The sequence below is a fragment of the Varroa jacobsoni genome, unplaced genomic scaffold, assembly GCF_002532875.2.
Source record: "Varroa jacobsoni isolate VJ856 unplaced genomic scaffold, vjacob_1.0 scaffold_1155, whole genome shotgun sequence".
In the NCBI taxonomy this organism is placed as follows: Eukaryota; Metazoa; Arthropoda; class Arachnida; order Mesostigmata; family Varroidae; genus Varroa; species Varroa jacobsoni.
Window position 1 is genome coordinate 1 of NW_019214057.1, and position 18093 is coordinate 18093.

Consider the following 18093-nt stretch of genomic DNA (forward strand, 5'->3'; position numbering starts at 1 on the left):
TATATATGCGGTATGAGATGGTAACTCTATACTCTTACACATTTTGGCAAGATTTGTCCCACCAGAATATCACTATAATTTGTACTAGTAAAAAGTCTATTCACTCTGAAACTGAACCGCACACTGATCAAGGAGAAGGCAGAAGGGTTGTTTTAGAAATAAGAGCAAAGGTCGATAACCTGTGTTTTTCCTGGTCATTATACGATAAAATTACAACAAAGATATGAATGTGTCAAAACAGAAGGTCCACAATAAGGATACCACTGAAAGGGCTAGAGCATTTTAAATAGATACAATCAATTTTGATGAATTCCGAGACTTCTGTAAAGTCATCCAGATACGCCTCAATAATCGGCTTTTTTTAAACACCTTATTGCATTCCTTGATTTTTTCTTTTTTTTTCCTAAAGGTTAAGTATCGTGGATTTACTATTGGTAATGTATTTGAACGAAACTTAAAAATTTTACCATACCAATATACTCACGATTACTGCTAAAAAGGTGCGACATACAAACAAGCAAAATAAAACAGGTCTACACTTAGAGCTACCATCCTATATATATATATATATATATATATATATTTCGCCTAGTTTCTCACATTCATTTACAGATATATTATGCATATGTATATATTTCATGTACACATACATACAGTTTATACATATCTATTTTACAGTGTATACTGTGATGCCCATTTAACGTCTATTACAGGCAAGAGATATATCTGAAAAATCTACTACTGCGTTTTTAGCCATTGCATGAATCGCCTAGAATGATTTACAACGTGCCCAACGATTCGACAAAATACGAAAAGACGAGAAGGTGGTTTACGTTTTGACTACAACATCTCTAACACCAATTACAAATATATTTAGTTACAAGCCGACTCTGTGATGCAACTCAGCGGTATAAAGCCAAGAATTTTATAGAATCATGAATTGTTCGTGACCATATACCACATACATGCCTAAAAATAACTGTTAACCCCTCTAGCTCAGCGTTCTATATTTCTTAAGTCGCAACAAAAGCTCGATAAAAATTGCACCCGACACCGAGGCGTACTCAGAAACTATATCATCATATACTTTAACGTCCACTTATATGACTGAAGAACTCTATCTTTGTCCTAATACCTAACCGCTCGAAAAGTGATTTGCGCGATTTCTCACCTAAGCTTGCCATAATACAGCTCAACGAGATCCAGTCACTTGCTACCCTTTAAACTTAATTGAGGATAGTTGGGAGTTTTTTCCGTGTACAGAAATAAGCGTTTTTTCAATTTTAGTGAATGTGGGCTTTACAGTAGTTATGTTGACGGTAAGACCCTGTTCCAGCTTCATTCCTTCCACTGGCTTGACAGCGGCTTGCGTCAGATGATAGATGATGATATTATCGTGCCACCTGAAGCTTGTACATTCGCTAACTAGCCCAAACTTAACTATTATAAATGACAACCACGCAACCGCACATCACTTGTTAAATTACACTTTGTATACGTTTTAAGAATCAGTTTATCGATAATGATTAAAACGTAATTATTGAGCTATCGAATTCAATGAACTTGAACGCCCAACCTTGAATCGACGGTCTAAATGTAATACGTAACTATCGTGTACACGTTATGGTCTTCCGACGTGGTTTTCAAAAAAAGCGTGACACTCAAATAGTTACACGGCACATCATACATCATGCGACGAGACAAATATTCGAAGCTTACACGTATTACTATTATTTTAATAGTCTATATATACTGAAACAAGTGGTACCTGCAATGCCGAGAACGCACACTGCAGTGTATTTTCAGGTTCCAATTGCGGCTACTAAATCTGCGGACTCTTCTCTTTAACAACGCATGAACTTGCAAGCCGAACATTCACATTTGAATTATCTAGTTGTCAGGGTGTGCCTTTATTTTGGTGACGTAGCCATAACGCTGACTTTTCGCTATCTCCCTTATATGGGTCTGGCAGTGTTGATTGCAGCACTGTTCTACCCAAGAGTTTCGTTCAAATGCTATAGTAGGATTGCGCTTTCAGAAATAGTAGCTTTCCTAAAATAGTAGGCTAGTTTTAAGATTCGCTGAATGAAAGCTTCAAAATCTAGCTTTTTCTTAGTTACGCCTAGCCGACCCTTTGCTAAAAAATTATCACGATGATTTTAGCTTTAGGTGTACTAGTAAAATCTTTCAAGGCTTTAGTCAAGTACTGGGCTATTTACTCTGCTCAATATTGTATCAAAACCGCTCGCAAATGCAGAATGTTTAGTGTTACCGCGTCACCGCGCCAGGAGATAGCCAAACCTTGCTCCTCTTTGGAATGCCAAATAAAATGGCTTTAACGTTATGTCCAGACATCGTTTAACAATGGTATTAAGATTCAGTGCATTCGAATCCTCACTCTTTAGTACGCCGCACACCAGAGAACCGAACTTTTTTGCTTATGAATTAACATCGACCTTAATTCAAACGTGGAATTAACATAGACGTGTATGTTTAGAGACAGAAAAGTGAGGGAAATCGTTGTTGCTGAAGAAATAGATTCTCGTCGAAACGCTGCAAAAACATTGGCCAAACAGTTAATGGAACTGAAGTAAAAAATTCTAGAATGCTGTACGGCGTCAAGACGATTATGCGGTGATCTGGTGTGTATTTGCGAAGAACCAAAAGATCTCATTGACCGTTTCTGCTGACCCGTCATTTGATGTCAGTCATACATTATTTCATAAGTAACACGGTTCATTCCAAATGCACCACCTTATTCGTCATCATCGATTTCTTAACTAATCGATCGGTCGTTTGTCACCATTATCATTACAAAATATCTTAACAACCTGGTCGTGTACTTGTCTGCTTGCTTTCGTATTGCTCTTATAACTGCTACCTTTTGATATTATTTTGTTAGTCTTAATTTATGCGTTCACTTGATACATTTAAGACTATCAGCTGACAATAAAACATCTATGTTACTGTAACATCGCATCGACTATCAATGTATATTGTGAACGTATGTACTATAAAAGAGCGTTGATTTACATGTGGAAACAACGATGAGTGCGACTAAAACTACGCAACTTCATGTACTGTTGCGTTCAAGTAGTTCGCAATCAATGGCTAGGTGTCCATTTTTCACACTTAATTCATTGCACTGTACGGGAAAGCCAATGCGTGAGCACTCGCTTCCAAGTTAATAACATCGCTTAAAATGCTCGTTAACTTTCGGTTACCTATAAACTCATACGACGGCATGACAAACCAACGATGTGGATAGACTAAGTAAATTATTAATGTAATATGACTGAAAAATGTACACTGGCTACTTGATGGTTTCCTAGATAGCCTAAGCAAAATATATTCAGCTAGGATGGACAGTAATGAATGTGTTCGTATAATGTGTACTCGCCGCGGCCGCTAGCTATAACATGTCGTTTTTGTATAGTTTTAGATATGCCATGGAGGTAGTATAGCTTGTAAATAACTAACCGCGATTAGCGCAAGTGATGAATATGCATATGGAAACAACCGAGTAACTGATGCCAAATATTAAATAACTGTATAAAGCGGATTAAACATGTATAATCACACTTTGTGGGTCGCGACTTTTGTGAATCTATGGGACTCGAGTTTTTCTACCTGTCTGTTATCTTTTGCTAATTTACATGCTATTTTCCTATGCACACAACTGTATTTTGTAGTTTTTTTTAGGGAAGGGATTAGAGAAAAAGTTTTTTAAAATAATCCATAATATTTAAACAGACATCTTCTACCGTTTGCTGGCTTGTTCATTGTGATGACTGCTTGTCTGCCTATTCGACGGCGCTGCATGTTGATGGAACCGGTGCCGAACCGTATGTTGCAGGGACAGGAGCCGACGCTTGTGGAGTCGTTTGTAGTAACACCGTTCCCATACCGCCGCTTCCGTCGCCAGTGAGAGCAGTAACGTTGTACAATTGGACCGTGGCACACGTGGGTGGACATGGGGGACAGTTTTCTGCACTATCACTACTACCTGTAGACACCGACTGACTTGTATCACCTGCGAGAGGAAGAGACACTGAACAGAGAGCGCCGCCTAGTAGAAACACAATCAGGCACCGACGTGTATAAAGTGAGTGAAAGGATGATTCATGGTTAACTCGCCGATCAATCACCAGTCTAAAAATTGATTATTTAGCTAAGAACAGCTATTTTGACACGACATATGTTTTATGCGATGCACTGAGATTTTGAGCCGCTAAGTACAGTGTTGTTATCAAGCTCCATAAAGTTTGTGGAAGGCCTTTTACAGCTATAACTGCACTGGTTTTTCAGTTGCGCTGTTGCAGTAAATTATATACAACATACATTGGAGTAAAATGTTACATATGGGCCATAGAATGCGGACAACATTTAAGAAAAAGTCAATAAGAAATATAGGTTAAGTTAGACAAACATGTGTGTAAAAACAATAGTAGATGTATTGATTTTAACCTTTAGCATTTAGTTAATAAGCAATGTGTGTGACTAGCTAGTGAAAAGTAAATGAGTAAACATAATAGTAATAATTTTAAAAAAGTGCTTCCGGGCAGCCAATGTAAGGATTTTTTTCATAGAGTTGACGCTAGCACAGCACTATGATTTGCAATCTCTTTCTTGAAAAGTTTTTGAAGTGATGCTACATAACAGTTTGAAAACTTACTATCATAAACATTTGGAAGCGATCGATGCATTTTCGCTCACCTCTTTTTATTTCTCATATGTCTGGAATTTTAATTTGCACACTTTTAAGTAAAACTATTTTTCAGCTATGCATAGACCTGTCGAAAATGTCTAAGTTTCAAAACGGTAAAGAAATATTTTACATTTACTTGCATAACTTGGAGACGGATGATGGCAACCCTTCTTGGATCGCTTTAGGGTTCTTTTCAAGTTCGCTAAGTTTCTATTTGTACGGATGTTAAGAAACCTGACTATATCGTGTCGGGGTGTGGGCCAGCAGTTTGCTGTACCATGCGAGATCAGCAGAACCATTGCGGCGATATGCATGTTCTTCAGGTCTTATGATATGCAAATATTCTTAATTATTTGCACGCTACGTAAATAAAGTAATGGAGAAACTAAAATTAGGCTATTGACGCTCACGATTCTAATTAAGTCATCTGATGTTTCATAAGGTACTAGTATATGTGAGCATACCATTTAGTTGTGTCTGCTGTTGGCGGACTATTGGAGTTGTGCCTGCTGGCATCGGTGGTGTATAGTGTGAACACTGCGCGTGCTGCACTCTTCTTACTCCCGGACCAAAATCATTCACGTTTACGGACGCTGTGGCCGTTCCATCTAAGGTTACTGTGTTAACCGTTGTGGATCCCACAGGTGGCCCACAATACGGCCCTGCTGTCATTACAATGGTCCCTCCCGTTGTCACTAAATGAATTAACAACTTATGTTATTAATAACATTTAAAAAAATAAATTAAATAGAAAAATAAATTACAATCCTCGATACTAAATGGTTAGTGCGAATAATACAAAAGACCTACATAACCTTCATCACTCACCCTGTGTCTGATTTGGTCGAGGGCCAGTGGTCTGTGGTGGACTGAGCAGTTGAGGATGGTTTTGTAACTGTAAAGTGGTGTGCATTTGTTGCGGCATTTGCGATAAAGGAAGCTGTTGAGGTGGTCCAACGCCGACAATACTTATTGGAGGTATGGATGAGGATACGCCCAAAACTGTAATGGGCGATACTCCAGTTGGGCAATTAGGTACAGGAAGGGGATTTAAGACAGATGAGTACGTCAGCAACTGGGGTGCGCTTGCTGATAGTAGCACCTGGTTAAAAAATATTGCAACGAACGAGATAACTGCAATCAGTAATTTGTTGCTTTTTTTTTTAATTCCAATAACATGCACAAAGCGTCTTTGTAACGCTTACGCCCGATCGCAGAGTACTTGTGTAAAGTCAACGTGAATGTTGATCATTGATTTATTACTATATGAAACTAAATGCGTATAAGCTAGGTAAAATTTTGCAAATAATAATAATAATACTCATTACATAAATTTACCTGGGCACTGCTGATACTGCTCACAGAGGCGTTAAGATTGTTCAAGTGGTTAACGGCGTTAACCGTGTGATTATTATGGTGCTGCATCATACTGTTGACGATTCCATTCATTGCTGCTTGGCCGTTCAGACCGCTGATATTCGCAGCTGCAGCTGCTAGATTGTTCATATTACCAATGCTATTAATATTATTTTGCAATACAAGTTCAGCACTTTGCTGAGGACTAAGCAAGATGCCAGTGCCGGCATGCGCAGTCGGACCAGTAGTCGGCGAACAATACACCTTATCGATCAAAGTAACGTAAAGAACGAGTAATTTTGTTAATATAAACTTTGTCACCATAGAAATAAATGACTGGTATAGTGTTAATCATGAATCATACAGTAATCATTAAGGATAATAGCTTTTATAAAATGAGTTCAGACTATTTTGCCTATAGCATATATTTTAGATCTATGTCTAGAAGAATTTACATGAAGCCTATACTTGGGTTGTCTGCTACTGATCCTGTTCTTACCTGGAGAGGTTGCTGGTAGATTTGAGAAGCGTCAACAGTTGCTACAAGCAATGGTTGCTGCTGCTGCTGCTGCTGCTGCTGCTGCTGCTGTCGTTGTGCCAGCAGAGGTTGTTGTTGATCTCTTCCCGTTTGCAGCTGAAATATTACACTTCAACACTCAGTGCCAATCTGTTGATCGGAACACGCTTCATGTCTAAGATTTTCATACCGATATGCGCCGCCGATGTATCTTTTGATTGGATTAATAGCTAAAACTTTTCAAAGAAAGTATACATCATATATGTGGTATGGCATTAGCTCTTTTTTAATAATAAATAGAGACGGGAATAAATATGCTTTAATTTTTACGGACAGAACGTTAACTCTGTGATCACAAAAGATTCTGTAACGAGAAATGAATGATTCAGTTGGTGTCCTGACCTCCAGGTTGCTTGGTAAGATCATAGCCTTTTTATCAGCTCCGTCTGTTTGTATTAGATGTGGATGCTGTTGACGGTGTTGGGAAGGAGGAGAGGATACATGATCCAATTTTTCAGTTATTAAACCTGTAGATGTCGCAGTATGGCTTTCGTTATATGCCATTGTTGCCGTTAAACACCTCGAAAAACACTCAACATTTGCTTCAGTCACCACCGGTGTAATGGTTGATTGTGACGTCTGCATATCCGGGTTCCTCGGCATAACAGGAGTAGTCAGAAAGTTCTTAAACATAAAACTACGCAGTTAGACAGGGAACTGTTAGACTTTTAAAACAAGTTAGCATGTGGTAAATGGTTTTCCAAATCTAAATCGACAACCATTTTTTGTAGCAGATCCAGAACTTTTCTTTTACATGGTTTACGCAAAATATCTACTATTTTTTTTAATTATGCTAAGGTATGACGTCATGAATACTTGAACCACTAAAATATTGCATTATTTCATCCTTCCAATATTATATTCGCTCCAAGAAAGAAAACTGTATTGTTTTATCCAATGCGATCAAGTTCTGCAAGACGAGAATCCCTAAGGAAGTTACAGTGAGGTGGCTTAACGTGATTCCGAATAAAATACAAAAGAAATCTTACAGACAGACAGACAGACAGACAGAAGGCATTTTTCATGGTGCTGTACTACCGTAGTTCCAAGAAAATCAATGTATTCTACTCATAAAATATTCGTTACTCACCTGCTCATGAAGTACCAGTCCAGTGCAGCTAGTAGACACGGAATTCTGTTTAACAAAACCATCAGCGCTAGAGTGTGCGTTCTTACGTGCTGTCTGTTGCGCGTGCATTTCTGCTTGGCCAAAGCATTCTAAGCTACTGGCACAGACGGCGTTAACACTGCTTTTCTGTTTAGCAAGCAGTTGAGATACAAGTAGACCCTCGTAGGGCCCTCTCCGTACCGAAGCCTTCTTGCGAGTGGTTCCACTAGTCATTCCGATTGACGGAATGCCGTGTGCAGCTGTGCTTGTTATGCTAGGCAGTGCCTTTCGCCGGTCGAGCTGGCGACGACCATCGTCTAAAGTTACTGGTAATCATATGACACGGTTCAGAGACATACATGAAAGTGTGACACGTAACAAGATAGCAGCATGGTACTACTCACTTCGCATATTTAATATACGGTCATGTCTAATTAATTTAAAGTGATTTGCTATTTAAACTGTTTCAAAGAAAAATTTTTTTGTCTTACAATTAGTCGAAAGTAAGATTTGAGATAATATTTACATTCTCGTGGCAGTGGTACATGAGGGGGTACAAGCTGCGGGCTTTGTAGGTTAGAAGACGTCACCGTATCGGCGACACTTGAAGAGGTGTCCATGGAGGGCATAGCAGCGGCAGAAGCAGCGGCCGCCACCAGCACACTTGAACTCGTCACCCCTAGGGTGAGAGAGAAAACAAATATATTTAGTAATTTTCCTGAATTAGATCTACATGTAGCTAATATTTCCAGTAGTCTCAAGATGGCTTGTTTCGCATTATCCGTTTCCTTTTTGTATTCAGTCTTTCCAATTTTTTATTACATTTTAGTCAGTTTCCCTGCATAGTTCGGAAGCGTCGCCCCATGAGTAAATGGGCTTAAGCTCACCGTCGTATGACAAATATTTCACAAGCTTGAATGCGCGTATCACTATTAACGATCTCCGTTATGGCCTAAGATAAAAGCCATTAAAAGTCATGTTAACCAACAGAGAAGTCTGATATTTTTTATGTCAAGGAGTCCTTGCAAAAAAGCATAATTGTTATATCGAATTTGTTTGCGTGTAAGTTACGGTTTTCGACACACAAAGAAGAAAACATGAATAACGACTACATGCTAAAAATTGGTAAGCTGGCGACTTAACTTTTACGAAACAAAGCTGGTTATATCGAAGTTATTGACGACGTCAATTACCCATATAAATATACAAGCCAAATAGTCGTGTTTAGGTTGCGACACCTCTTTCTAAGCAAAAATGTGTATCACAGGCGAATAATAAACTTCACGTTATTTTGTATGAGATGTTTTTTAGAATTAAACTCAGAATGAGAAATTACTTATTTACTCGATTGTTCGCTCTAATGCTCACCATTGGAGTTAGGTGAACTAAAGTCAAACCATTTATCTATAATCAGCGGGCAAGGTAATCCACATTTGCATGTCACGTCCGAAAGAAGAAAGTCTCTGCAATAAAAATGTTGTAGGTAAGGTATATACACCTCCAACTAAAAATACATCCGGGACATCCCTTTAATGTGACTCTGCTTATATGAATTTAACTTTGCATCAAATTATTTATAACCATGTCAACCCCGTCATATAAATACAACAATATTGTTCAGAAGTCAAGGTGTTAGCTTTAACAGTGTCACAATCATTAAAATTTTTGGTGTTAGGATGTGAGGAGCTCCGGACTCAACGCATATGCAGCTTGACTTTTAAATTCTCAGTATTATCTCACCGCGCAGATACACCAGTATCTGACTAATGTTTATATCCGCACATTTTTTACCAGTTCAGAATTAATTATCAGCCTGCCACAAATATGTTTATTATGCTTCTATCAGTTGTTTACCTGAGCTGCTTTGCGTTATGAATCTCGTGCCCAAGAGCTGTTCGGTAAACAACGTGACCTTGATGATTCACAAATCGGGTCCAGCCCGGAGGGCACCGGAGCGATGATGATGACACAGACCCGCCACCTAATTAAACATAAGAAATATTGGATATTTCTTCATTTATGATAAATGTAAAAGAAGTTCTCCTACTTTTTCTATTGGAACGTGAATAGATATTTTTTTGTGGAAGTTACTGAAAATTTGTAGAGTATTTTTAAGAAAATTGAGAATTTTTCAGATAGTAGGTTACATGCAATACAAGAACTGATTGATCACACAGGGAGAAATTATTATTAGGCGAGAAAAATGAGTTAATTGCAAAAAAGATTATTCGAATAGGAGCATGAGGTCCTTACGACAGAGTAATGAGATTTTGCAGTAGGGTGACTGTAATGGAGTTATAGATAGCCTTTATTTACCTGTTGTATTGACATTATCTATATTCGAATTTTAATGTAATTTCAAGTAGTGATTATGCATACTGTCGTAGAAATTTTTTAGAGAAACCCTAGATAAGTCCAGTAACTTCTACCCCGGCGAGATCTTATATTGCAAGCTAGTCTTTGATGCTACAAGATCCGGTTGCACAAGAGAAATAGCTAAAGGTGTTAAAAAAAACAGATGGACCGCTTGGCTGTTTTCATTATATGTCTGTCTATAGCGCCAACTACTTAAGAATTAACGTCATCTCTCTAAAGTGCAAATAATTTACGAGGCTTTTCGCAGAAAGAAGGTTGTAGACTAGATACAAGCCAGCATGGTCTCTGTGCACTAAAAGAGACGAAACGGGTAGAGAACTATGAAAGTAGGTTGGGCTCTATCTTCTTGTATCAAAATAATATTAACATTCCTACGAGCTCATGAAGAGTGGCTTGTCGAATTGGCTGGTGACACGGCCATTGCGCTATCAAGCCGAAAGACCCACATAGGCCGGGTAGTCAAACGGGCTAATCGGGCGCTGGAACTGTGCTTTTCTGTTTATCTATCTGTAAAATAGTAACCTCTCACGTATGCCCATCTGCCCGCCTAGCTGCCATAAAGCCAACTTGCCGCAGGTAATGCTATTTCTCTTAATAGGAAAACGAAGGCTTAAACCATGTAAAGTAGAACTATTGCTGGTATGTGCTATATGTACTCCACTTTTTTACACTTGGCACTTTCTCAAAAGCTGTGTATATGTTGATTAACATTACCATATCTAATCTCGTTGTCAATGGCTTATTTAAGGAAATTCATTTTTCAGAAGCCCTCTTTAGACCATCCAAGGTCGGGATTACCCGAACATAGTCTGGAGAATAAGAGGGCTGAAGGCGTTAGCTGGTGCTGTCTTCCTTAACCCCCAGGCAGTGATTGAAATATAGCCATGAGGTCGTACACTGTCGTCGAGTAACCGCACACGTGTGTAGTCAGCTGCCGCGCCATGCATCCATAAGGCTTTTCAAAAATTCAAGATATCCGATATCATCGACTGTTTGCTTTTCCGGCAATATTTCGTAACAAATGCATATGACTTTCATCACTAGTGTGAGCATCAGCTCACGCCTAAATATACTCTACATTATTACCGAAGTTGTTTCCTCTTCAACTTGATGCTTTTGTTGATTAATGGCACAGAATAACTTATGTTTTGACTACAGTACCGGCAACTTTTAAACGGGGAATCCATTATTGTTTTTATTCTTTAACTTCAGTCTTTTTAACACGCGCTTTGGGTAATCCTATATTGAGCCAACACTGAGCATATTGACTGTGATCTACTTCATTCAAAAGCTTTGGTACTCACAGTAACTTGTTTTGACATCTAATCATATTACGGTTGTAGACAGCGAAAAATTTGAATACATACCAAAACGTCATCCAATAATACTGTATAAATGTAATTTAAATTTTTTGGCCTGTTAAATACCTCCGAACACGTTAATAAAGCTCAATGTCTATGTATTCTTGTGCAGCTGTTATGATGTACTCCTTTGGAACTGATGTTGCTCCAAAGCAAAGTCAGAAAGAAGTGCCTGTGAAAAAGGACTCAATTCAGCCGACAGACGGATACCACCATGCCACACCGACTAATAAGCCGTTTTCATCACCCAAGCCGTGCAGAACGGCTAGATCAGGCACGTAGAGAATCCCATAAATTGTATTCTGTTTTAATACTAAAACTTCATGTACGTGCCTGGCACTGCATAACGTGATCCATTACAGGGCTGGTGTTGTTATTCCTTTGAACTTATGAAGAAAGGTTGTCGCAAAGAGAGTTGCCAAATCGCTTAATACGCAATAGGTCTTGGGCTAACCAACGACCACAAGTCGTTCTTCTCGTCCTCATCATCAAAAGCGTGAAGTGGGTACGGGAAAAAGCTAGCAAGTTACGCTTTAATATGTTACCAAAAATTCACTATTTATGTGTTCGTTTGTCGCACATCGTTCATTCTTGCAGAAAGCAAGCTAACCACTACCAAACAATATGGAGTCCTCTACCAGCAGGGAATTTTCTATCAGATACTAGGTTATGGCGGAGCGAAATCCGCGGGCAAATCTAACGTTATAGCGCAAGCAGAAATGTACTACAAATAAAATCACTTCTAGAAACAGAGTTAAGTTTCAGGAAATTTGACTCTTATGGGATTGATTTAGCAGCTACAGTCCTGAACGGACTACCTATTCTGGTGTTCTAAGTAATGAATAAACATTGAAGCTCTGAACCAAGTCAATCCAAAGCGTCAACATTTCACTTTTTTTTTTACTTAACATTTTCTTATCGACTATACAGATGAATGCATTTCCTACTTTTCAAAAGCAACTGTACCGTGTCTACTTATAAGGGTTTTAGCACTACACCCCAAATAATATTTTTTCTGGGATACAAGTTAGAAACCGCCCTTACAGAGCAACAACATCTCAATTTACCCCTTCTTTCGTTAAAGCAACTAAATTTATATACATCAAAAATAGTCTTAAAAATGGCGCTCATGTAAGCTATTATCCGTGCAGTTTAGCCTGACGAGGAAACTTGGATTAACTTGCGTTTGGGAATACCTTATTGATATTTCAAACTTCCAAAAATTACACCGAGAACCTACAGACGTACAAAGTACAAATTACTACCACAGTACCTGCGCGATTAGCAGCAATACCTAACCTTAGCACGAAACGTAAAATTTTGAGTATTTATTTATTTTGCCACATAGTGGTAAGCCCGTGAGTTTGATCGGCTACAATTTCGTTTGTTTAAACATATTTACTAAGGTTGTTCTATGCAGTAACATTCTGCACCTCATTATCATTCAGGTCGAGCGATGTCAGTCGCTTGATACCGATGTTATAGTATTAATGTCACCGAAATCCTTACAGTGCCAATCTTTTTTTGTTTAATTAGTTATTACCTGTGAGTAGCGAGGATGCTTGTTGTTGTACGGCCGCTGCTGCTGTCTCCAATGGCTGTGAGGAGTTTCTGTTTCCTAACGGAGGTCCCGGAGATCCGCCGAGAGGCTTAGGCGGCGCCCGCGGCGGTCGATGCTGCGACATCATCATTGAGTCGTTCACGGGTCGCCAGCTCCGATCGATCAACTTTTCGATCGAAGCTGGCCAGTCATCCAGACCTTTGATATTATAATCTTTATACTTTTACTTGTTTATCACCGACGTTCGAAATATGACCTACGTGGACAATGTTTGGGTCGATAGACTTGCTGGCTTCTGCCCCTCACAGCATCGACAGAAATAGAGCAGAAGCGCCAATAGGAACCAATGGCCACTGCAATTACAAAAATCAAAACTAATTAAATAATTTATGAAATTTTTAATTTTGTAATTTAGGATTCAATACCGACAATTTAATCATGATTGACAAACATAATTACAAAAACATCGATTTTATAGCACACGGCAATGCAAGTTGTTGGAGTTACGCTATTAGTTTCACGCTTCACTCAGCATTACTTTGGCTGAGTCAATCATGTTGGCCAAAAAATCCATAATATGATAGAGACATGTCACTTTACTTCTATTAATTCCCAAAGATCTTATCCAACACACTCAATCATTAGATTTATGTGGATCTTACAAAGAATAACGGACGCAACAGCAAAACTGTTAGACTTATCAATCCATCGTGATGTAGATATATAACATGTTAAAGAATTCCGATCCCCTGTCATCTGTCAATGGAAACAGTAAGTAGCTATCTGTATACCAGCAATATTGTCATATAGGACAGTACGTTTGTGCTAGCTTAGTCTTCATTAGAAATCAATCTCAGTAAATACAACCTGTAAAACTTTAACGTCAGTCCCGATGGTTCCATTAATCTATTAAGGCTTCTGTTTTACCTTTTATTATTATTATTATTATCTAGTAGGTATTTTACTTAAACAAGTAAAACATGTAATAAATCGTTTACATTATGTAGATTCATGAAACATGTATTACAAAGCTATCGTATTAAACGTTGTAGAATTAAGTTAGAGCTCATCCCGTCTTTTATTGATGAACTTGGCTTCCACACATTAAACGATCAGTGTATTGTATTCAGGTCTTTTAAACAAATCTATGGATTTATATAAATAATTTAAGGAAAATAATTTCTACTTAAACTGAGCAAACCAATTGAATTTCGCGATGATAATGATTGTGCTGACATTGAATGCATAAAGCATAAGGTGTTTAGTAAAATGTCGAAGGGTACAATATAGAACAGTAAATCACAAACATGGAACATTTGGAGATTTCACAAAATGGAAATATTATAGGAATGCTAAGATGCTATAATAAAATCTAGCCTTTTTGTGCAAGCTTTTTCCTTTATCGTTTCTCGCCAAGGCCATCTTGACCATGTGCTGTGAAGATTTATTGGTGTCAATACTATGCATATAAATGTTCCATGAATATTTGGAGTGGAAAAGATAGACAATGATATATATCTAATGCTTTTTAATCATATCTGCTGAGCATTTAACTGGTTAACTGCACTTAAAAATCCATTATTTGGCGAAGTCAATCACCACTTTGGTGTGGCAAGGAAACAAAACAACCACACCGATACTAACGATCATAGGACGAGTTTTGTTCACACAGACACATCTTCATTTAAGTATAGTTAAAGAATCAAAGAACCTAAATGCAGCTCAGAATAAAAGTGTAGGAAAAAGGAAAAAGAGCTTCGGGTGATTAACCCCTCCCTAAAACGTCCCTGATGAATTTTATTAAATGTGGTTTAACTGTGGGTGTCGAGAAGGGACTAGGATTATTTAACAAATCCATTGAAATAACCTCAGTGAACAATTTTTAAACATCAGTACTGCTTTAGTCTGTAAGATTTGGATCAAAGGACCCACTGTTTAATGTCTCTGCTGTTATCACTTAGCAATTCCACTAAGCAGAAGTGATAAACGTTTTTAACTATTATTTTATGAATTAATCTTTTTCAGAACAAAATAATGACAATTACTTTAACCAAGCTCAACATTGTCACTTCATTTATACATTCAGACACCCCGAAAGTAATGTACATTGCGTTGCCTTTTTCATACATATGTATGCCACAAATTCTTCTCACCTTCAGCACAATATTCGAATGCAATTAAAAAAACTAGTCTGTTAGAAATTGCGTTAGCAAGGAAATAAGGCAATAGATTATATAATGAACTTCTTACGTACTAGTCATTGATGGCTGGCGATCTACTGTCACGGAGAGTGTATATTTGGCGCACATATTGTGCTCGTAATATAACACCATTGAAACCGGCTTCACATATTCTCCAGTTTGTCGAAATTGCACGTTACTTACTGGCCACCAGCCACTACTATACCATTTATTCTTTTAACAAATAGCACGCATACGGATAAAATAAAAAGGCAGGCACGATAGACACATGCATTGGGTGACGACGACGGCTCAGTCAGGGCTCTATTATTAGACACTGCGACACTTTTAGAACCCCTAAATAGTAATAATAATTTGCCTTTACCACTCACCCGCCATCTTAAATCGGCAGACGACTCTTAAACTGCAACAGACGACTTTAGTGCAGGGTGTATGTTGGCGGGTAAATTTAAGCTTTTTCAACCTCAACTATTTTTTGCTAGATACGGCCATATCCGTAGAGGTTGAGTTATAGTTACCCGAAATCGGGGAAAGGCGTTTCATTAGGAGTCAATCGAACCTATAATGTTGAGGGGAATATTCATTGTTCTGAATTCCCATTGAAACCTCTGATATAGCTAAACTTCTCAAAGTCGCTGGAGTAGCCCATAGCCTAATGTTTTGAAGATTTGCTGAAATTATATACTCTAGTTGTAAATATCATTGTATAAGTTTTAGAAAGGTATTTTAAAATAAAGCTATGTCGTCGATTCCTAGCAAAAAAATATCAATAGAACAGAAGTTATTTTCCTTGTGTCAAAGCGGTCAGCCCATAGCGTAACACAGGGGTTGATAGGTTGAATCTTACTTGAGTTATAAGTATGGAGGCTTGTAAATATATTATAGGATTCTTCTCGGTTAATCTTTGTGAACTTAACAAATTAAAATAATCATTATGTTAGAAAATGCTCGTTCCCTTTATTTCAGGGTTGGCTTCGCTTAAAACGTAAACCTGTTATCACAACTCGCGTATAGTCGTAAAGTCACAAAATACACTTAATCATCATTTTCACTTAATACTTCTATGAACATCACCTGGAACTGCCTGCACAAAATTTCCTTTGCCAACGTGTCGTATCTTATCTGATGTTTATCGTGCATAATACATCAACTTTTTATTTTTCATTGGCGTAATCAGAATTATTTTTTGAAGCAGACTTTAAACCAAATTGTCGAATCCATGATTCGAAATATTGCATGATAGCCTGAATGACAAACGCACTTTTGCAGAAATTGTTGGTAAATGTTCTCCTGCCACATAGTAGATCTGAAGTGCACACAACTTCTTATATTTCCTACATGATTCCGATGTGTAATATCTTAAATGTATGCATTTCCTGTTACATCGTATTCGTATTCATGTTATTTATATGTACTCAAATATTTCATCATGGTATTTATGTAAGTATTTATATCTGCTTCTGTATAATGCTCTAGTGCAGTTTTGCCTAGGTTAGAAACTTTATATGAAAAACTAAATATGTTTTTTAAGTGAAATTTCCCGATTAAATTAATGGTTCGGCTAGAGTCATAATTAAAGTTTTATAAAGAAAGCCATTTATATTACGAAAAAAACCAGGATCCGTTTTTAAATACAGTGTTACGCTGAGAATTTTTTTACGGAAGCACTGCACGTAAAATCCTAAACTTTCCTGGCTACCCGAAAGCGATGATCTTCGACTTCGCTAATCGTTATACAGCTTCATCGTAATACCTTGGTGCAGTAATTCAAGCTTCAAAACCTCATGAAAAATACAGAACGCGTATTTGGTATTTCGATTCAAAATTGAGCGGCCATTTTTAGACGTAAACAAATCGCATAGTTTGCAAAAGCCTCATGTAAGTTTATTATATCAAGTAGACGAAAGATATTCTCTGGGGGTAACAAGGCCAACATTCTTCATTGCTGTTCTGTTCTTGAAACAACTTGGAAGGCTCTTTTTTGACCTTTTCCCGATGATAAGATCATTACTGCTAAAGTTAAAAACAAGCAACACATTGCACAATATAGAACTTCAAAGACTGAATTTTATTTTGCGTTGCAATTATCTGTCCGGATGCTAGAAAAGTATTATTGCGGAATTAAATAATAGTCTAGTATTATCCCTGTAAATCTAAAAAAATAAATCGTTATGTCAGAAAACGATCATCTATACTATTTCGAATCGCATCCGAGCTAAGGTGGGCCCCATACTTAAAACAGGTCATCTGTACCCTGTTCAGCCGGATGTAATGAAACTCCACAGTAAATGATACGGTTATTTTATTTCGGTTATTTCGCCTTGTTTTAAGCACGAAAAACTTCAATAACGTTTTTTTTTCTTATATAATTCTTTACAGCTCAATGATTGTGGTTTTCCTCAGTCGCAGTCAGCATTTAGCCAAGTTCTTCATCTTGGGTAAATAAATTCCTTGTTTTCATATTCAGCTCGTATTTCTCACAGAAGCCACCGGTGTGACTTGAAATGGACTAACGCATAGCCCAGTGCATCGCAAATATCGAATGCTTAAAGATGCTTTTCTAGTGTTTATAGAATACGATAGCAGAGAAAGTCTCCAGTCCCCGATGATTCCAATTCTCAGAGAATATTTCTTTATGTGACATTTCTCGTTTCGACAAATTTCTTAATTAATAATCAACGATGCAAGGTACCTCCTGGCATTGTTGATGTATACATCAAATATTACGTCGACCGTTTTAGGTTACAGATGCGATATCTACTGAAGGTTGGCTGTAAAGCATAAAGCGCCACATACTTCATTGTACAGGACACAGGATTTTCACTCATTCACACACACATTCATA

At 37.8% G+C, this 18093-nt stretch overlaps 1 protein-coding gene across 2 annotated transcripts; it reads right to left on the reverse strand.

The window, feature by feature from the left end:
• Positions 1–828: 828 nt before the first annotated feature.
• Positions 829–15574, reverse strand: LOC111267186 (uncharacterized). 2 transcript variants are annotated; one of them, XM_022845262.2, is made up of 12 exons: positions 15302–15574; positions 13030–13400; positions 9604–9730; positions 9118–9212; positions 8276–8428; positions 7732–8075; positions 6984–7265; positions 6564–6698; positions 6047–6328; positions 5537–5810; positions 5173–5403; positions 829–4051 (listed from the first exon to the last, which is right to left on the reverse strand). In XM_022845262.2, exons 2-12 carry the CDS (start codon positions 13175–13177, stop codon positions 3804–3806), a joined length of 2319 nt encoding a protein of 772 aa, XP_022700997.1. In that variant the 5' UTR covers positions 13178–13400; positions 15302–15574; the 3' UTR covers positions 829–3803. The 2 variants fall into 2 exon arrangements, with proteins under 2 accessions (XP_022700997.1, XP_022700995.1); XM_022845260.2 differs by having other exon boundaries at positions 829–4069.
• Between the last annotated feature and the right edge of the window lie 2519 nt (positions 15575–18093).